General features: G+C 43.6%; 1 protein-coding gene across 2 annotated transcripts in view; it reads right to left on the reverse strand.

The window, feature by feature from the left end:
• The window catches only part of Cfap58 (cilia and flagella associated protein 58), a 110,956-nt gene that overhangs the window by 78,801 nt on the left and 10,312 nt on the right, over positions 1–21,843 (reverse strand). For both annotated transcript variants that reach the window (XM_005403772.2, XM_013504126.1), the window contains exons 5-9: positions 20,930–21,124; positions 18,115–18,252; positions 15,846–16,005; positions 12,408–12,490; positions 8,898–9,089 (exon numbers count right to left, since the gene is read on the reverse strand). In XM_005403772.2, the coding sequence (XP_005403829.1) occupies positions 8,898–9,089; positions 12,408–12,490; positions 15,846–16,005; positions 18,115–18,252; positions 20,930–21,124 (768 nt within the window). The remainder of the gene's footprint in view (positions 1–8,897; positions 9,090–12,407; positions 12,491–15,845; positions 16,006–18,114; positions 18,253–20,929; positions 21,125–21,843) is intronic.

The following is a 21,843-nucleotide window of genomic DNA, read 5'->3' on the forward strand; positions in this document are numbered from 1 at the left end:
TATAAGATTATCTATAATAGTCACCCAAAGAATCATATACAAAAGAGAGTGCAGGAAATCTGTCCACACACTAAAGAGCAAAGAATCTAGCCAGGGCCTGGATCCCACAATAATGTCCTGCATGAGTCCAGATGAAGACCTAGAGCTCATAACAATGCCCCCCACGAGTCTATCTGGAGGTCTAGAGCCCACCACAATGTCTCATGCTGGCCTGTTTCACAGATCTGCGCTGGGAAGGCCCAAAGTTGGCAGTAGAAGCTAGGAAGTCTGTGCCAGCAGGATGAAGGATCTGTGCTAGCAGGCTGAGGAATCTGCACTGGAGGTGAAAGCAACACTCAAAATTAAGAACCAGAGCTCTTCTAGAAAGTACCACAGCCATCCTCAGCGACAACAAGGTCCCAAGCTCCTCTGATAAGGAGGCCAGCCAAGCTCCCATCAGGAAAACCAGTGCAACAACCTTCTCCAGGAGACTGAGCAGTGCACCATCTTCCCCTCTGGGTCGAGGGAGCAATGCTCAAAGTGAGGACTAAAGCTCCCTCAAAGTGGACCAAAGCCATTCTCAGTACCGACAAGGTCCCGAGCTCCTCAGACAATGAGGTCAGCGAAGTTCATCAGGGAAGCCAGCATGACAAGCTCCTCCAAGAGAACCAACAGCTCCTTACAGCTTCTACCAGCTCCCGGCAGCCTCTCCACTTCTCCTTCTCCAGTTCTGCCTCTTATGCTGCCAGCAACAATCTCAGGTGGGCCTCCCACACCCAGCACCACGCTGGTTCAGTTCAGCTGGGGGTTACAAGTTGCCCACCACTTGTCAATCCACCACAGTCATTCCACCATAGAAGCAATGCGTTACACCAGCAAAGCAATGCCCATCAGGATTACCCCCAAATTATACAAAATGCGTAAGCAATAGTTTTTCTAAATTCACACGTGCAAAAAAATTATACAACTACACATTATATAATTGTATAACATGAGAATTATCTGATTCTTCCAATTTGAAGGAACTTAATTCTAAAGTCACTAGGTTCTGGTCAATGGTAAGCAAATCCTCTCTCGACTTTTTCAGATGAACATATCTCCAAGAGAGTTACCTACTTCATCCAAATTTTAAATGGATGCAATTAGATTTATACAAAGTGTTTTATAGGCTGTCCTTGTTGTTTTATTATTATTACTTTCTATCATCCAGTTAATGTGGAAAGAAAATGATCCAAGATAAAAGTATATATCTCTATATGGACCCAGTGGTAAATGACTAGGATAGTTGTTTGGGCCCTGGAAAGAGAAAGATTAAAAAATCAAAGACAAGGAGGTCTAGGGAGATGTGTGGATGAGTCTGGAATTTTTAAAAAATGCCTCCTCCTTCCCCTATTTCTTTAATCCACATCCTCAGGATCCTTAACAACAAGGAGGAGGCAGCCTTTTAAGATCTCAGCATTGGTAATTAAAATGTATGTTAAGAATAAACATGAGCTGAAACAAGGCACCCATTACTGGATCTCTTATTTGTTTGGTTTTTTTAAGGAGGAACACTACTGTAGCCTAATAGTTTGTCTTTTTATAGATAAGACATTACTCTCTTTGGGGTAATGAATAGATTGAAATGAATAGATTGAAAATACTTTGAACAGCATCATCAGCTACAGAATATCATGAAGCACATAGGAGAAAGGGAACAATCGCTCGTTCTATCACGTTGAGAGATGTTATGACAAGGATAATTCTCTGCAACACACAGAATAACGCTCCAGAGAAAGGATGTAGGCAAGGAGATTTGTTTTTTGAGCATCCGGCGAGCATGGGTCATCTTTCTTCACACTACAGTGCACAAAGTCACAAACTTGCTTCTGAATTTCTGAAGCTGAGAATAATCAGGACCTATCATGATACCAAGACAACCAGAGGAATTTAAGTAACAGTGGAACAAATAGCAAAAGTTGAAACTAAAGAAAAAGACAATTTACAAAGTGATTTATGTTCCAGTGCTGGGACTCAGTTTATTTTGATAGCAATCACTTTGGCCAGTGACATGTAGAAGTTCAAATCCTGAAAAGTTATAAAATGTGTGGAGTTAGGTAACAGCCCACCATCTCCTCAGTAAGCTGTGCCCTGTTATAAGTGGTGTATCAGAGAAAGTGGCATTCCAGCCCCAGCTCTGGGGCTTAGTTAATTGATTGCACCTTCAGACACCCCACGAGATATCTCAACACATGAGGTAAGTCACCTGCACGTATAGCCAGAGATCCCCTAGTATTTGTGGGTCTTTTCCAGAGGGACCCAGAAAATGCTCATGATGCAGGATAGAAATACAGGACCGGTTTACAACCTACCCCTACCTCTTCTTGTTCTGTGAAAACAACCTGTCAGTGGAAATAAGAGTGAGATAGAAATCAATAACACATGCTAGGAAAGGCAGCCCAGCCAAAACATCCCATAGGCCAAGGCTGGATAACGAATTTGGAACCCTTTAACTTACATTTGACAAAATAGCAGCACAAGAAACATCTCAAGTAAGTTTTTCTGACCCCGAGTCAATGATTTGAATGCTGATAATGCCTTTACCTTCATAATTAAATAGAAAAATCTCACTTTAAAAAGCAGAAAATACCTATATGCTCAAGCATGCAAACTCTTTCCCTCCCATTTTTCTTGCTTTCTTATCTTATTTCCTATCCCACATCCAGACAGGCTTCTCTATGCTTTGATTGAAGTGAAAGAACACGCATTTGTGCCCTCACACAACTGTGGTATCTGGCATATAGTAATTTCATCATATAATAAATGCTAACAGATTAGTATGCTCCTCCAGTGCCCTACCCATTAAAAGATACTTTATATAAAATTCAAATTAACATCAAAGAAACAGGATCTTTAGTGCATCATGATGGTAACTAGCTAGTGGACAGTGTTTCTTTAATCAACCTTTGCTCTCCTTGCTTGTTTCACAGCCCTTGAAAGCACATTATTATTCATTTCTTGGAACTTGTGTAAAAAGCTAAGCAATCTATGATTAGGGATTTCATTGCAAAAGCATATTTTTTGACATGTAAAATGTCCGGGGGGTGATTGCCAGGAGTTTAATGATTAGCATTAAAAAGAAGTAGGCCTAAAACGAAGCAAATGCGTGAAGTGCAAAAATGCTCCAGGGATTCAGCCATGAAGTAGAAACAGCGCCACCTAGGACCGGTGCAAGTTTGGAGCAGAATAAACGTGATGGGCCACAACTTAAGATCCTCACACCCCCGTGTTGTGGAATGGTGACATTTGGACGGCAGCAAAGGATTTAAAAAATGCTAAAACACTAACGTGAGTTATCATATGGTTCAACAAATGCTCAGTCCCTCCCCTTGTCCCCTAACCTCGCGGGAGGAGTTTATTTCCTCATGCTGCTGAGAGTAGAGTTGGCTGTGTGGGCACAGGTCAGGGCACTGGGCAAGTGGAGGACTTAAAACATGCTTGTGTTGGTGGGCGCATCCGGACGTCCCTACTGCCTCCATAAGAGGAACAAACACCAGCCCTGGAGGGAGGTTTAGAACTGGGCCCGCCTGCAGCCCGGAAACCCAACCCAGCAAGCCCTGCCTGCATCCGCTGAAGCTCCCTCAACTGCGGAGCTGAGAGCGAGAACTCAGTGCTTCTGTGCGTGTGTGCACAGGACATGTTCCGTGTTTGTTTGTGATGCAGCACCCTTCTAGCAAATACTGACTGAGACAAATGTATCAGAAAAGGCTGGGGATGCTCACCCCGCCACATCCTGCTCAAAGGAGGACCTTCTTTGCCATTGGCAAAGGCCAGGTTAGTAAAATCCAACATAGGTCTTTCAGCAATTTACACGCACCTTTCCTTCTATAAACCAGAAAGAACCAGAAGGCAAATGTTCACCCCGTTTGGGCAGCCCAGAAAGAGCAGATCATGTCCGGCAGTCACTAGCAGCTAGAAATGCTGAAGACAATCCAGATCCGTGAATTACATGGGTTTGAAGGAAGGGCAGAGCTATAATGCTGAGGTATTATAAATACATTGTTGAAGAATTTAATACAGACACAGAAAGTGAGTCTTTCACTAGTTAATTCAGATGTCCAATAGTGCATGTTTTCTATCCTTTCAAAAATATCTGAGCACCTAATTGGAAGCGAGGAGCTTAAAACTGAATAAGACTTATCCCCGGTGTGTCAGTAAGTAAGTTGAGGCAGACACACAAACGGCAGAGAGTTAAGACAGAGCTCCTCGGCTTCCAGGAGGAACCAGGTTCAGAGAATAGAGATCGCCTTTAACAGAGATCTTCGGGAAAAGTGGAATTTAATTGGCCCTTGAACCAAGGCCAAGGTGTTATTAATGTTGCTTTTTTAATATCAAATGTACATATACATTTTAGAAAATTTCAAAAACACCAAAGAAAACCACAATAGGATAACAAAAGGATAATAGAACAATATGTATCCCTACCAACCAGATGTAACCATTATTAATGTGTTATCATACTTTCTTCCATTTTTTTTCTCCTATTTCAAAATAAGAAGTTGCTAGACTTCTGCTTTTTTTTTCCTGCCAAAATTCTTATGGAGCATTTTTCTTCATCACTGTAGATAAAACACACACAAAGGAACTTCGTCCGGGGAGTTTTACACCCAGTCTCCCTTACTCTCCTTGCCCAGAACACAGCCATTTGCCACATACAGTCCCTCACCTCCAGAAAATATTCTCTCACTACACGTTTGATTTGGGACTCAGTCCCGCCTTTGGAAACCAGCTCTCTGTAGATCCGTCTCTCTTTTTTGTCATCCTTACTTCCTCTCTTGGACAATTATGATCTTCAATTTTCCTCCTGTGTTCTAGGAGAACTCCTGTTTGCATCCACTTCACTGAGTCCATGGCCTCAACATCAGCTCCAACCTTTCCTAACTTCAGTGTGGATTTAAAGTCTGTCATGACTTTCCTTTTGTTTCAGTTCTGTTGGCTTTAATGTCTATAAAATTGCTCCTCAGTTTATCCATTTCTTCCTCTTTATTTCATCTTTGCCTTTTCCTAGAGGTGATGTCATCTTGGATTTATTACCTAAGTCACATCCTACACCCAACTGGTCCTTCACAAGTCTAGAACCCCCACTCTGCATGCCAGGAAGCCCAATATTCCTCCTAGTATTTCCAGGAATTCTTGAAGGAATTACATTTCTCCTACTTATGATGGCTTCACTTTCCGGTTTCCATAGCATCCTGAACCCTCCGTCGGCATCTTGGCTCTTGAACACACTCTTTCCTCTAGGAAGTGCTGTCTCACAACCCCATTTCCCTGCGCCTGCTCACACAAAGTGCAATCCCAGCTGCAGGGCTGCTGCACGCACCACTGAGGGTTTTGGGTACAGAGCTCAGGGGAGAACTTAAAATCAAATGCTAGATATCCACGTGCTCAGCAACCCTTGCAGCCTTCCTGCCTCTGGAACCTCCCACTGGCCTGCTCTTCTAGGAGAGCCCACGGGCTGCCCGAGGCTGATGTCATCTGTCCTTGTCCTCCTCCACCTCCTGCTCAGCACTCGGGCCCTTTCCAATTCCTGTGCTTTTTCATTTTGTTTTTTGAGACAAGATCTCCATACCGTACATAGTCCAAGCTGACCTTGAACTGGCACCCCTGGGTTAGTCCTCCTAGCTCTGACCCGCCTTAATCCTTATTCCCCTGTGCCACAGCATGCAATTTTCTTCATATGCTATGATGCTAAGAAGAGTGTGAGAAAGCACTTCCCTGAGGACCTGAGGGGTGACACAGCTTTATAAGGCAGAGTAATGATAATGCTGCAATAATAATAATGCTGCAATAGATGGGGTCACGTGTTCAAGTACCAACGCACTGTCGCCCCCAAGGCCTGCCCCCAGGAGCACCTGTTCCTGCTCCAGCTATCAGGCATAGGCATGGGCTTTGCTATAGACAGTGGAATAGGAGTGGGCAGGCCCTGGGCCCTCCTCTTTGTCAGCTGAAGCTCAAAGAGGGTCACAGTGCTCCGCTATGTCACTGACTTCCCTTGGTCAGTGGGCCAGGATATCCCAAGAGTCATTCTGGAGCCTAGAGAACCTGCAGCAGGGCTGCAGCTGACACTTGTGGCCGTTAGGTGAACAAACAAAAGATACGGATCTCTGCTGCTGTCAGCCATGGGAACTCCAGAGTCACTTGCTGCAGGGCAAGCTGACCAGTGAGGGGGCTAAGGCGCTAGTCCCAGCTCCAGAACACAAGTATGTGAACAAGTGTTGAAGTCAGTAAATAATTCCACGGGCTCCAAAGATGATTAAGTCAGAAGCAGGTCACTCTAGTGCTCACACTCGGGATGATCACATAGGGACACTTGTCCTGCCAGGGCTAGGAGGAGCATAGACACCAGCGTCCCTCCATCTGCTTCTATAAATACCTGCTCTGCAGCTGCTTAGTCTAGGTAGGAAGAAACTGATTTCATGCTACTAAAGTTTATTCCCCACTTTCTTTATGAATGCAATTCAAATGTGGGTGGTCTTCTTGTCATCTGCTATGAAATTTCACTGCAAAAACTAAAACGAACCTTAAACATGTAAAAGCATTCAGATAAACTCTAGAATTTGCTGTAGATTTCACTGACAAGAAGTAAGGAGGCTTACCTGAACAGAAGACAACTAATTAAATGAGTCTTTTCCCCAAACTCTCTTCTCAGCCTCACAGCTAAAAATTCTCTCCCTCCCCATAGCCAGCCCCATCCCTAGACCTATGCTCTGTACCACTCAAGAGTGCTTCAGGGAGCTTGGCTTTCATGCATCATGTAAGCTCCTCCTTTCTCACTGTGTCCGTGGGCCTCCTCCTCAAGAGTTTTATAAGGAGAGATCCAGAACTTAGTCATCCAACATACCAGCACTGTGGTTTTAGGTTCACAATTCATTCATTTTTTTATTTTAGGAAGAATTTTAAAATATAACAAAATAACAACATAGACAAAAATAAAACAACACAAAAACAATAAAAATAATATGGTGTTTCAAAATAAAATGATAGGAATTAACAGTGGTTGTTATATTACATATTGTTATCTGCAACGAAGTTGCTCAGATTACCAAATGTAAGAATGCAAGATTAATCAAATCATTAAAAAGAATAAAAAAAAATTTAAAAATTAGAAATAATACAGAGCTTCACTAAACAAGATGGTAGGAATTCACCAGTGATTGTTATACTGCATATTGTTGTCTTCAAATTAGTTGTTCAGATTATCAGATATAAGCATGCAAAATTGATAAAAAAATTTAAGCATTAACTATTCCTTTCAATAAACCATTAGATATCAGCAGCATAATTATCCCAGTATATACATATATTTTCCCTTTTTTCTTTCTTTTTCTCCTTTCCCTTATCCCAGTTATTCCTTCCCTTTGAGCAATTTTTTTCCCTTTCACAATATCTACTGTACCTTTGGGGTTTTATTTACTATTTTTTTGTTTGTTTGTTTTGGTTTTTTTGGGGTTTTTCTGTTTTAAAAATAAAAGGAGGAAAACATTTACAGACAGACAACATTTTACAACATAGCAAAAGAACAGTACAGACAATATGGAGTTAAAAACAAAGTATTTACTCTTTCAGGTTCTTACACTAGGGAGACCATACGATGATAAATATGGAACACTTCACAAATTTGTGTGTCATCCTTGTGCAGGGGCCATGCTAATCTTCTCTGTATCATTCCAATTTTAGTATATGTGCTGCTGAAGCGAGCACAATTAATTCATTTTTATTTTTGGATTAGTCACTGTCTTGTCACTGGGACAAAATACCCGATACCCCTAATTTAAAGGAGGTGTCTTAGTTAACTTTTCTCATTACTGAGACAAAATACCTAATGGCCAAAGTTAAGAGAGGAAAGGTTTACTTAGCTCACAGTTTGTAGAGGTTTTAGTCCATCATCGACCAGCTCCAGGGCAGGGTGGCATGTGGGAGGGGGGCTTCACAGAGGACAAACAGCTCATGGTGGCAGAAGACAACAAAAGCAAGCAAGGGAAGAAGACAAGCCTCTTTCTGTCCCTCATATTGCATCCAGTCTGCTGGGATTAAGGCTGTGCCAATCCAATCAGTAGACTGATCCAGCAATCACCCACCTTTAATCCCAGCACCCTCAGTCCCAGCGTTGCACTATGAATCAGTCACACACTACATTCAGCCACCTCCGAAAAAGTCCCATCTAAAACTGAATGAGGATTTGGGGCACATCCAGACACAAATTGTAACAGGAGGAGAGGGTTATTTTGGTTGTACTTCAAAGGGTGCAGTCCATAGAGCTTGGCTCCAAGGCAGAATCAATAAACAGGGACTATGGTGGAGGAAAACTGCTGCATAAGGCATGGCAGCGAAGAAGCAGAGAGAGGAGGGAGGAACCTGAGACAGGAATGAGCCCTTCAGTCACAACCTGGAACCACCTCCACCCAGGCCCCACCTGCTACAGCACCTGCCGCATGAATTCACTGATGCGGACAGCACGCCGTGATCCAGTCGAATACATGGAGCTTCAGGGGTCAAGAATGACACAAGACAAAATGGAATCTGAGGTCATTTAATTAGGTGTCTCTCTTCTAACACTAGTCATCACCCTTAGTTCCAGGACACAAGAGCTTGGTTGAGAGAAGGTGTCACCTGCCGCCCTAGTACTGCTGCACAGGGGGCAGGAGAGAAGAGAGGAACACACCGTCAGAAGAGTGGACGGCAAGCAGAAATGAGAGCACTAAGCACAAGCCCTGTCCATCTCACAACGTGGCCCAGGATCCGCCCTGGGACAGCTTGTACTTGGTCCACATGCAACCAACGCGTGCAAACCAATCTGAACCCACGGTCCTTGCAGCGGTCACGGTGAGCGGCAGTGCAGAGGAAAGAACGTACTGCGGCAGCTGCAGGGAGAGGCTCACCTTCTGGGTGAAGTCACTGGCTTCGTTGATGTACCGGTCGCGCTCCTTCTCCAGCTGAAAGATGATCTTCCTCTGCTTCTGGGCCTCCTCCTTGTAGTTCTGGATTTCTTCCTCCAGATTCCGCTTGGTTTGTTCATGGAGCTTTACCAGGTCTACCTGCTTCTGGGTCGCGTTAATGGCCTTGAGCATATTCTGCAAACAAGAACAATGAAGCCATCACATTATCTCAGTGTTTGAGAATGTGGGTTACTCAAAGTTTACACCCTACCTTAACCATAAATTAATCACATGCCTTCTCTTTTGTATGAATAGAAATTATATTCTCTGCAGATTATTAAGTCTATTGTGTCAATTTTGCACAAGTCATTTTATTTATTTTTAAATTGTATTCATTTATTTATCATTTATTTTTGACACAAGGTCTTGCTCTGTGTCCAGGGAGGCCTTTAATTTGCTATCTATCCCAGGCTGGCCTTGAATTCCACTTTCTTTCCACTGTGGCCTCAGTACTGGGATTACAGAAATGCACACTTTTTTTTTTTTTTCATTTTAAATGCATTTTTAGGCTGGGCATGGTGGCACACGCCTATAATCCCAGCACTTGGGAGGCTGAGGCAGGAGGATTGTTGTGAGTTCGAGGCTAGCCTGGGCTACAAAGCGAGCTCAAGGTCAGTAGGCTCTACACTGCTCCTGTCCTAGGAGTAGGACACGGAGACTGACGGGTTAAGCTGCTGTCTTACAAGTTCCTACAACAGGGCAGTGGCAGAGCCAGGACTGAAATCCACACCTGGCTCACCCCACCTCTATTCTTCCTCACCTTCACCTCAGCTCTAGCCTCTACCCTGGGAGGTTAGAACAACTGAAACTCTTCACAGAGCTTGGGCTTTGACTACAAAGACAAAATCAGTTTAGTAAAAAGCAGATACCTAGAATCAACATATGACCCAGGAATTTCACTGCTAGGCATAGACCTGAAAGAAATGAAAGCCACACCTTGTAGGCGAATGCTCATGAGAGCACTGCACACAAACGCCTAAAATGTCCACCAGCTGAGGAACACGTCAACAAAGGTGGGTGTGTCCACCCAGTGGCATGAAAATGACAGAAAAGACAATGAGATACTGACGAGTGCCCCAACACCGGTGTAACCTGGAAACATCCTCCTCATGAGAGAACCCAGGCACAAACGGTCACACAGCATGTGACCCTATTTATATAAATACCCAGAGTTGTCAAATCCACAGAAGCAGGAAGCGATTTAGTAGTTGCCCTGGGTAGGAGGGGAGAGAGATGAGCAGCGACCACTGAAGGAGAGAGTGTCCTTTTGGGGTGATGAGAACCAGATAATGGTGAGAATGGCAACACACTGGGAATGTGCTCCGTGCTGCCAGAGATAAGTGTGTGATCTATATGTGGATATATCTATAGACAGAGATAGCCACATTTAAAAATTTTAACCTAGTTTTGTTTTGTTTCTTAAGTGGATGTCACATCCCAAATCCGGCCTATCTGACTCAGTGGGTCTGGAATGGGACCCATCACCTGCACTGCTGATGTCTGGTGCCAACATGGAACCCCAGGGTGGTCCCCCAAGGCCATCCGAAACATGGCAGGAACAACAAACAGTCCAGCCTGCTAGCCTCCCTCAACAGGATGACCCCACCCACTGGCCGCGAGTGAACAACCATGTGGCCCTCCCTGGGACTTCTGAAATAGGGCCTTCCACTGTGTGTGTGTGTGTGTACACACGCACACACCTGATTTCTGGGGTCAAACCCAGGGCCTTGTGCATACTAAGTAGGCCTTCTGCCACTACCCCTCTGCCACTACACCTTCACCCTCAGATTTTTACAACTTGGTAGATGTGAACTTGGGAGCAATTGGTGATAACTAAATTTCTGCCAGCTGGACAAAAAAAGCAATCTTCACTGAAGGAGGAACAGACCAAAACCTAACAGCAAGCCTGGTGATGGAGAGAAAGGGCTTTCACCCCAGTGATGCCAGGTCACGCTCCTGTCACTTCCTAGGACCCAGTTGTATCCATGGGTACAGTGAGGTGCCTTGTGGTTCCTCCTCAAACCTCTGACAAACTCACACACGTGGCTTGCTCTGAAAACGACTGGGCCATCAGCAGGTGAGATGCCCGGGGAACACTGTTTGGATGAGGATGTATAAAAGGGCTTTATTTTCAGCAGTTAGATAAGCATTTGTTCTAGAAAAGACAAGGTCACTTCAAACGACACTAAAAGCATCACAATGTGTTAGTATTGCTGCCTATCAAAATATGTTATTCATGCTTTCAGTGAAGATAGCATTTCAAATCAGTAGGGAAAGAATTTATTATCAATAAAGGTTGATTGCAAAACTGCAGAGTCCAGTGTTATGCTAGTAAATAAGAATGCAATGACCAGGAAAACTTTTAAAAATTAAAAAGTCTATCCTGCCCTAAAGGGGGAATTGACGTTAATCAAACCAAATAAATGTAAAGTACTGTTGTACCACCTGTCCTCTTGTGGCAAAAGAAAAAAAAAAAAAACTATTAGTTGTTCACCAGTATATAGTGAATGTAAATGAATTAAATATTAAATATATTGAAAATAAATATAAAAGTCTAAATCAAATAGTATTGTTAAAATATGCAAATGTATATAATAAAGGAAAAGTTTCCAAGATTCGGGGAAGGGGAAGACTACAGCTGTTTTCAAAGGAACGCTAGCATGGGCAGAAGACCTCCTACCATTTCCAGAGTCTCGGTGAACAGTCAAGTCAAGCGAAAGTGTAGCCCATTCCGCCTTCCACACCCAGCCTGCAGCTCCTTCCTCACCGGAGGAAATCTCTGAGCAAGGAAGTTGGCCTGAAATCCTTGACAGTAGTCAGTCTAAGTGACATCAGTACAGAGAATCCTTCGGAAGGCGGGAAGCAAGAAGAGAGGGTCCTGCCTGGGATGGAGCATCTCAAGGTCTTCAACTGCCCCAGCTCCCCCTCCTCTCAGACCTCTAAGCACTCAGACACCAGAAGAGCTGGGCCTCACAACAAAAACCCAGCCTATAACAAGCTGAAAAGACGGGAGGAGGAAATCCCGGCATGCCATTTCCATACCTAACACTTCAAAGTAAAAATTTAATTAGTACTCACATTTATAACTTTTGGATTAGCCAAAGCTGTAGATAATAGATATTAAAGTCAGAAATTTTGATCAACTGCTTAGGATGCCGACTAACACACAAGCAGTGAAAACAGAATCCACAAATACTCAGAAATCCCCTGCTGGTTTATATGCTAATTCTCCAAAGCCCTGTTGTGCTCCCGGGTGATAATGTAGCTTCAATTCAAGGCCAGTGAATGGTAGACTGTAAGCAGCTGCTTACAAGAAAACTGAGCGCTGTTATTTATTCTAATCTGCTTTTGAACGCCTCGGAGTTTTCTTTTCACATACAACTGATTATAGGCAGATATTATAGCACCACAGAAGAAGACATTTATTTAACAGTGTTACTGTAAGAAACTCACCTTATTTAGTATGTCCCTCTCTCTCAGAAGCTCATCCATTGCTTTCTTATCAAGTTCTGCTTGTTTCTTCGAAGTCTCCACCTCTAAATTGCCAGGGGAAAAAATTACAAATGTAGAGACAATTCAAGAGAGAATCTGCCAAAGCCAAAGTAATATAAAAAAGAGTTTTACACGTTTATGTGTAGCTATGAAACCACTACTAACTGAGTGAGTTATGATCCTCATTATACCTCAGTGAAGTGGATTATAAGGTCCCACTAAATAGAAACTGAGGCTTAGACAGTTCAGTCCACTCGAGGAGAGACTGTGACCAGGAGACCGACAGGCTTAAGATTAGGAGTTTGGTATCTTTGACTCCAAAGACCTTTGATCTTTTTAAATCTTTTTTTTTTAATTGCACAAGTAAACAGAAATACAGTATAAAGGTAGAAAAACATAAAGAAAAGGAGAAAAAATAAATTAACCAGAATCCACTTAGGATTTTGGTATATTTCTCCTGTCTTTTTTCTGTGCAAATATGTGTGCGTGTAAGCATAAACAAATATACACACGGATACACACACCCCAAAGCAGAAGTAACTGCTATACATACTATTTTGTTGCTTGTTTTTATAATTAACAATCATAGAATAAGTGCCTTTCTATATTATAAGTGTGCATCTACACCAGAATTTTTAATAACTTCAGTGTTTTGCTATATGGAAATATATAATTTATTAGCCAATCCCTCATTTTAACATTTAAATTACTCCAATAAAATAAAAAGTAAATGGCTTCCAATTGTTGTGTGTATAAGGAATAATTTTGGTTATTAGAGGAATAATTTTGTTACATTCTTGTCCATTTGTTCCTCCAAAAAAGAAAGTCCTGGTTTTTTTTAAAAAAGATAGTTTCCTCTTACTGCCAAATGTCTCTCTAGAAAATTAGTAACAATTTAAATCCACACCAAAACCGCCAATGGTGCCTCCTCCTCCCCAGTGCTGGGATCACAGCCAGCCGGGCACCACTATGCACAGCTCACTCCAGTGCTGCTGCTCTAGTTGCTATTGTAAATAAAGGTTTTTCCATCATCTATTCTAACTGATTTTTTGGTTAGCATGATAATCTTCCACCCTACTGAAAACTTGTATTAGTTCTGGTAGTCTTCCGGTTCATTTCTTGTGCTAAAAAATCATAACATAGGGAGGAGCCATGCTCCTAACCAGAGCCACTCTTTGATCGGGTGCACCCGGCTTTATGGCACATGCCTGTTGTCTCAGCCACTCATGAGGTTGAGAAGGGGGAGGGTCACGCTTCAATCCAGGCATTCGAGAGAGAGCCTGGACAATATAATAAGACCAAATAAATAAATAATAAAATCCTAAGCAACAAGAGCAAGACAGGAGGCATTACAATCCCAGATTTCAAATTATATTACAAAGCTACAGTAGTAAAAACACCCTGGTGCTGGCACAAAAACAGACATATTGAGCAATGGAATGGAATAAAGGATGCAGAAACAACCCCAAGCACCATCAGCCATCTAATTTTTTACAAAGTGACCAACAACATATGCTGGTGAGAAGATAGTTCTTTATCCAGTGGTCCTGGGAAAACTGGATATCCACTTGCAGAAGAATGAATTTTAATCCATATCTCTCATCCTGTACTAAAATTCAATCAAAATAGAGGAAGGAGGGAAGGAGAAGGGCAGGGGCAGCAGAAGGGGTAAAAATCACCAAGAGGCCCTATGTGTATGTATCAACCCCAAGCTGAACGGAACCACTGTGTACCACAAATGTGTCTACATAAAAGGTAAAAAGGCCCTTGAGAAGAGATGACAACAGAAATATCTATAGCATGATGACTTCTGTAAACACCACTTAAAGGTGAAAGAATTGAGTTCAATGCTGAATGCATTTTTAAGGAATTTTTTTGTTGTTGTTCTCAAAGCTTAGCAAAATTGCAAGCAAATCTGTAGAAATCTGAATACGGGAGTGTTCTGAGGGTCTCTCAGCCAGTTACAGGTTCTGCTGGATCCATTTTCTTCCTGTCGGTCAATGAAGACAGTGTTGTGTGACAGGTGATCTCCATGGTCAACTTCATCAGATTAAGACATCTAAGAGATCAGCAGAGCCTGCTTTGGGTACCTGTGGGGTGTGTCCAGAGATGACTGACATGTAGGCCAGCAAACTGGGAGAAGATGACCTGCCTGACTGTGGTTGGTACCAGCCAATAAGCTTGCAGCCCAGAGGGAACAAAATAGGAAGAATGGCAGGGTGATGGCACACTCTGCAATCTCAGCACTGGGGAAGCTGAGGCAGGAGTATCGCAGTAAGTTCAAATTCAGCCTAATCTACATAGTAAGTCCCAGTCTCAAAAAAACAGAGATGAAAGAGAAGGCAGAAGTTGGCCTGCACTAGAAAGCTGTGACCTGCTTGCATGGGTACATCTCTTATTGCTGCCCTCCCCCTTGGACATCAGACTCCAGCTTCTTGAGCCTTTCGGCATGCATTCACACCAGTGACTCTCAGGGGCTTCCGCCCTGGACTGGCAGCGCATCTTCATCCTTGTAAAGAAACCTCACCAGCACAGTTGTGAGCTCACACTAGACTGTGAGGATCCTGAAGGCCAGGTCCTGCCCATGTCAACGCCCGCAGTCTGCATTCAACACACTGAGTGGACGAGCAGAGGAACTGTCAAGATTGCGCGCACCTGCGCTTCAATAGATTATTTCCTAATGTCTTAGAAAGAAAAACATACGCACTTCTTAAAGAAGACTCAGTGGTAAATAGTTCTAATCATCTTAGATTTAGATTTTACCCATTTACAGTGGGGCATGCTTCGACGCCTTTGCATGTGCTCATCTCACTCACTGATGTATAACTCGCACCAGCTGCAGAAGGAGGTCAAGGGACACAAGACTTCTTGCCTCCTGCAGTCAGAACCATCGTCAGAGTCTCCACCCCCCAGTCCAGAACTCTTTCTGCCACACCAAATGTGGCCAGTATACCATATTTTTAGTTATATTCTTATTCAGAAAACAGTAGTGCATCCAGATAATACCTGACATTTAGGAAGCAATTTCTATACCAGGTGCTGTCTGTAATATTGTCCCAGACCATGCTGATGAAGAACATTCATTTTAACACATTCCCTTACCTTCTATGGACAGCCCCAAGAGTTTGTGTGTTATTTACGCCACTGACAAGTGCTGGGCAATACTTCGGGCTGGATGTACACTGTGCCAACAGAACCTCTGGAAGAACTTAAGGTACGGCATTTAAGGTGTTTAAGTGATGACCCCTCCATACTGGCTGGTTACCAGCGTGAATGCTGTCATACTGACTTCGTTTGGCGTGGTGTGTTTGCACACACAGAATCTTGGGGGGCCGGGTGATATTAGTCACTGATGAGATGTTTATAAGTTAGAAGAAAACAAGGGACAAAACGGTTTACCTCTCTCTAATCCCAAGATCTGATTCTTTAGGGTTTCCTTGTGCTGCTCCACCTCTGCCTTTTGATCTTCGATCTGATGCAATTTCTTGTGGATTTGTTCTCTAATTTTGTTGAGCTTCCCAATGTCAAGACGCATCTGATGGACCTCCTCCTCTTTGGCCTGTGGTTCGTAAGAGAATGAACTGAGAAGCTAAGTAAACAAAGGGCCGGAGACTGGACGATGAAAACTCGGGGCCGATAAAAAGCACGTCTCCCGGTGTTGCTGCAGTGCAGCCTTGTGGGATTCAACCCAAACACACACTGTTCAGTTTTGAGAGAAACTGAAAAAGCTCTATTCTCAGAATAAAATATGCGGCCACATAAACTAAAAGCGATGAAAAGGCTGAAAAAAATCTGATGTTTCAAGTTACTTTCTAATTGTAGGATCAAATAAGGACATGGAGCTGCATATACTACAAAGCTGTGGCTTTTGCATACAAATGCTGTATTCAGTTGGCAGTTTTCATGGATTTACAAAAATCAGTCTCTGGGCTGGGGATAGAGCTCAGCAGCTTGGTGCCTGCCTGGCAAGCGTGAGGTGCTGAGTTCGATTCCCAGTTCCAACATAAACAAACAAAAAAAGTGATCACTCTGAGAAGGTTATTAACGTGTGACAAAATATTTCAGCAATCTTTTCGAACCTTAAGTCCACAGTGGCCCAGTTACCTATACCACCTTACTTGAAGCGGTTTAGTCTACAGGTGCACACCCCCAGGTAGGCTAAGCAAAGGTGCAGAATGGTAAAAGAGGCCAAAAATAATCCTAGCAAAGAAAATCTCCAGATATTTGTCTATTGACTTCAAGTTTTATAGATTTTTACAATTAAATTCACTTTCTAAAAAGTTTGCCACTAGGCACGGTTGGAAAAGCAATTGAGGATTCATCTGCAAATAACGGTTAGGAATTATCTCAGCTCCTGAGAATGAGGAGACTGAAACTAGCTGTGTAAGTTATCCTTGGGTTGGTGCTGGACACCCAGTCCCATTAGGTATAGGATCTGAGGATTGAAATAGTCCATCTTGAAAGATGTCCCATTCATGTTACCAAAGGAGCAAACTAACAACATAAGTATTTTTCCTTCACTTTCACCTCAGAGGCCAATATATTACTCTGACTTAAGTAATCATTTCATTTGTTTTAAATTATCAAAGTTTTATTTGGTTCCAAGTCAACCCGCTCTGGCTGCTTTAAATATCCCTCAGCTTCAGACCCTCAGATCCTAGAAAGTTTAAGATAGTTGACTGTAAGGCCCCTTTCCATTCTAGGTTGATCTAACTCAATGGTTAATTATCCAGACCCCTTGGTTAGATGTCAGAAAAATCCTAGAAATCTGTGCAAAACAAGATGCAAGGTGTATGCTGGGTATGGTGGTGCACACCTATAATCTCAACACTTGAGAGACTGAGGCAGGAGGATCGCTACGAGTTCAAGGCTGGCCTGGGGTACAAAATGAGTTCAAGGCCAGCCTGAACTGCATAATGAGACCCTGCCTTTAAAAAAAAGATGCAAAATATGCAAATAAAAGTGTATGTGTATGCGCATGTGCATGTGTGTGTGCTTACAACAGAGTCTCAAGGGAGACTATAATACAAATATGCTATGGTTTACTGCTCAAATCTATATGTTTTTGTGATAGGCCACTCCTTTTATGTCCAATATTCTAACATAACAAAAATAGGAAACATGAATTTTTCAGAATTAAAGTAATAAACATAAAGCTGCTCTGTTAACTACAAAAGCACACAAGTGTAATATCTATCTGAGTACAAAAGCTTATCCTAGCTTAACTTGGAAGCACTCCTCGGTGGTGGGAGGGAGAAGAACAGGAAATCTGTCTTGAAATATACATTAGACAGAAGTATGATTCCACAATCTAAACCTAAATACTCAGTAGTCCCACCCTGCCTTCTCCAGAGAGTAAGACACAATCTCAATTCTTTGCTCCTCAAGCCCATAGCTCTGGGCAACTGGTTACTTGCAAGGCTAATTACACAACTGAATATCTGAGCTTGCTTTGGAAAGCATTTGCATAGTCATATGACCAATAATCAGGTTTGCAATTTTATAAGAAATGAAGTTTTCAGATTGCTTCCTGGCATAAAGCAATCATGCAAGTCTGGCACCTGCCTCCTTATGGAGGCCCTCGGCGGAGCTACAACAGTTCATGCAAACAACATCCACAGGTATCAGGAGGGAAGGCCAGGGAACACACAGGTCACTCGGTGTTTACTTTGAGCTCCAGGGCCTTCTGCTGGTTTTCCTGGGACAGCTGCTCACAAACCAAACTGTGCTGCTCATTCTCTTGCTGAAGTTTAGAATTTCTCATCTGGAATTGCTCGAGTTCCTTTGCAGCTCTCTCATTCAGTATCTGAAAGGTGTGGAGAGAAGGAGCCGGTTAATGCTTTTTAATCTGATTACAGTGTCTGTATACACACGCGGGAGGCTCCACAAGGCTCCTGGGGAGATACCAGCAACCGCACTTCTCTGTCTTTGTAGAAATTGTTCTTTATCCCCCACGAAGGCTCTCACGCACTCAAATATGATGAATGTTAAATGGCTGCGGAAAATGACGCCTCCTGATGAATAACACAGTGAGCATAATTCTTTTCAAAGCCTTGGGAAGTCTCGCGCACAGGTGGTGGATAAATATTTTAATGCCTGTTTGCCATTTGGCAGGCTCTGCACAAGCAACAATCGCTATAATCATTGCAAATGAGATAGAGATGTAAGTGGTTTTATCAGCACTGGGGTTGGAAGCTACATCTTCAGAAGCAAATCCAGCACTAACCCACTTTTGTGAACAGAACAGTTCAGCAGCACAAGCACAGAGCCAGGTCTCCTAAGCCAACTTCAGTCGAAACTTTGGAACAGCAGTGCAGTGACTTGTATCTGCCTGGTTTCACTGTCAGCTGGATTTTCCTCTCTGCTATCACGACTATTCTGAGCAGACACGGTGTTATAAAAACAGTGGATTATATCTATTATCCTAGGAGATCCTTTCCTTTGGGGAAGTGGCAGGATAGCAAATGAGCTAAGAGATTGGTTCCTAAAGAATAGGCACTTTCTTCAAATGTAATTCCCAAATATGCAAAAACACAAAACCAAAAAAAAAAAATTAGACTTGGAAAGAATACATCCAACCCGCAAACGATAGGGACTAAACAAAATATAAGCAGCCTGCTCAAGATGAAATTTTGTTTTACATGGGTTCTGGATACTGCTATACAAAGCACTGTGGGGTTTTAGCCTGAGGTTCAAAGGCCTACGTTTAAATTTCATGTTCAAAGAAGTCTAGTGTTTTTCTCCTGGAGACTGCATATTATGCATTATCTACTTGAATTCTGGATTTATATAAAATTAATAAAGCAAATGACAAAGAGCTCTATTCTAATATCTATTTTTAATGTAAGAAAGCACTGTACATCTTGGCAAATGATGTCTTTAGAAACGACTTCTGAAAATACTTTTCAGAAAAAATTCAGTTGTGTTAATTGCTTCCTTAAGAAATAAGAAATGAGGGCCCAGGTATAGCTCAGTGATAGAGCACTTGCCTTGCAGGTCCAAGGCCCTGGGTTAGGGCCCCAGCAACTTAAGAAAGAAAGGAAGGAAGGAAGGAAGGAAGGAAGGAAGGAAGGAAGGAAGGAAAGAAAGAAAGAAAGAAAGAAAGAAACAAAGAAACAAAGAAACAAAGAAAGAAACAAAGAAAGAGGAAGAGAGAAAGGAAGAAAGACAGAAACAGAAAGAAAGACAGAAAGAGAGAAAAAGAGTCAGGCAAGAATTACTAAAATTTGTGCAAAGCAGTTCTATGAGGGGAGTGTTAGAAGCATCGTATTGAAGATGCATAGCGATGGAGTGTGGTTTTCTAAGCTTGAAACTTACAAATAAACCTGTCAGGAGTACATGATGTGCACACAGAGGGCGACACTGAGCAGCAGGGAGAGTAAATGGTCTCCAGAATTCTGCTCCACAGAACTTTCGGCGGTGCGACTGCTCTCTACGGCCTCACTACTTAAATGCTCCCCACATGGAGCTGTTGGGCACTTGAAGTGATACCAGGGCAGCTGAGGACGTCACAGTGGACTCTGATTTCACTTACCATAAGTAACTGTAAAGAGCCACACACGGCTTCATGGCTACCCTATTGGCTATTGCCGACCTATAACTGCAGGCCATGGCGTCAACAGAATACAAAAGAAGTTAGACACAAAGCAATCCATCTGCTGTAGGTTTCATTTCTGTGCAAAACTAATGTCTGCTTAAGATTCAGAACAGAGGTGGCCTTTTGGGAAGAAAGGATGGAAAGGGGACACATGGGGTGTCTGGGATGCTGGAATGTTCTGCTTCTACAGCTGGGTACAGGTGACCAAGATGTGCCAAGTGGCGAGTGTTCACACTGCATGCTTGTGACGTACACACTTTTAGGTGTTTATTGTTGTCATGGCTGACACATTGTGTCAACTTGAGAAGTTTAGAAGTTTAACTAAGTGATTCAGCAGGGGGCCAGGGTCCTCACTTCGTAAACATCCTCAACCTGGGCAAGAGGTGGGCATGGAGATGGGGTGAGTGCTATACCTGCCCCTGCCCTGGGGGGTGTGTAGCCTGCTTACAGTATAGGGAGGGAAACAGACTTGCTCTTCTCCCCTGGTTTTTGCTCTTGCAGCTTTTGCTGTCTTCTGCTGCCTTGAGGTGTTGCCCTCTGCCCTGCCACCCTGTCTTGGGGCCAGCTGATTAAGTACTGAAACCTCCATAAACTGCGGGGATGTAGCTCAGTGTGCTTTAGTTCCCAGTACAAAAATACTAGTAATAATAATGATGATAATGATGATGATGATGATAACAGACCTATCAGAGTTGCCAGGAGTGCAGAGGAGGATGTATAACTACCTCGGAAGAACCATTCAGAGACCCAGGTGCCTGCTGGGCGGCTGCCCCCAGCATCCATAGTGAAGGGCCCAGGCTGCTTTCTAGGAAAACTCAAACTCCCAGAGGTGGTAGGGCACCCAGACATCATCCCGCCCCTCACAGCCAGCTGCGGCCCGGCTCGCCTTCTGCTCCTTGAGCTGCTGCTCCAGCCGCTGCAGCTCCTCCTTGCTCTTCTGCACATACTGCTGCAGCGCCTTGATCTCTGTCTGCCTGGTGTCCATGTCCGTCTGGATCTGCTTGAGCTCCTTCTCCAGTTTCTCCTTCTTCCGAGACTCCCGCGAAGCCTCATTCTGGCGATGCTGGATTTCTTGTTGGAACTGTGGGGCAGGTGCACACAGGACAGGGAGGAAAGAGAGGACTGTCACTCTGGGAGCCCCACCCGCTCTCAGGCCTGTCACTGCCAGGGCAGTCACTGTGCAGTGGCGTTTCCCATGGGACAGTCGTCCTTGAGCCCCAAGCCTTTCAGAAACATTCCATATTGTTACCCAGTGTCGCCCCAATGGCCGGCAGCAGATAAGCAGAGGACGGTATCAGATCAACTAAATACAGAAAACCCAGAGCTCTGGGGTTGAACACAGAAAGAACTCCTCCAGGCTGCACAGACAGGGACTAAACAAGATGGTGCCTTAAACCCTAAGTCGTGTTTCACACACCCCGAGACCTGCTAACCAGCACTGTGGCTCCCTGCGGATGTCTAGAGCCTTTTCCTTATGCTCAAGTCTCCTCCCACCTTTCTCTCCAAGACTGTCTGGGTGTTTGCCCATTTGACTTCTGGCTTCATATAAAGTTCTCAGAAGGACTCAGCTAGATGGCTTTCCTACAGAGGAGAAAAGTCAAGGGCTCTACTTCCCCCATGCCCACCGCAGTGCCTTTGGCCTTTGCTGGGACACCGGCATGCGGCTGAACTGTGAGCAGCAAGTCCCTGCCTCAGTGGCTGCTCAGAGCTCAGAGAAAGGACAGCTCAGGAAAAGCTGCTGCTGGGAGAACACACCCGAGCAGCAAGAAGAGGATGCTTGGTTTGGGCACAAGAGAGGAG

This window comes from Chinchilla lanigera, unplaced genomic scaffold (genome assembly GCF_000276665.1).
Source record: "Chinchilla lanigera isolate Chin_1 unplaced genomic scaffold, ChiLan1.0 scaffold00084, whole genome shotgun sequence".
NCBI lineage: Eukaryota > Metazoa > Chordata > Mammalia > Rodentia > Chinchillidae > Chinchilla > Chinchilla lanigera.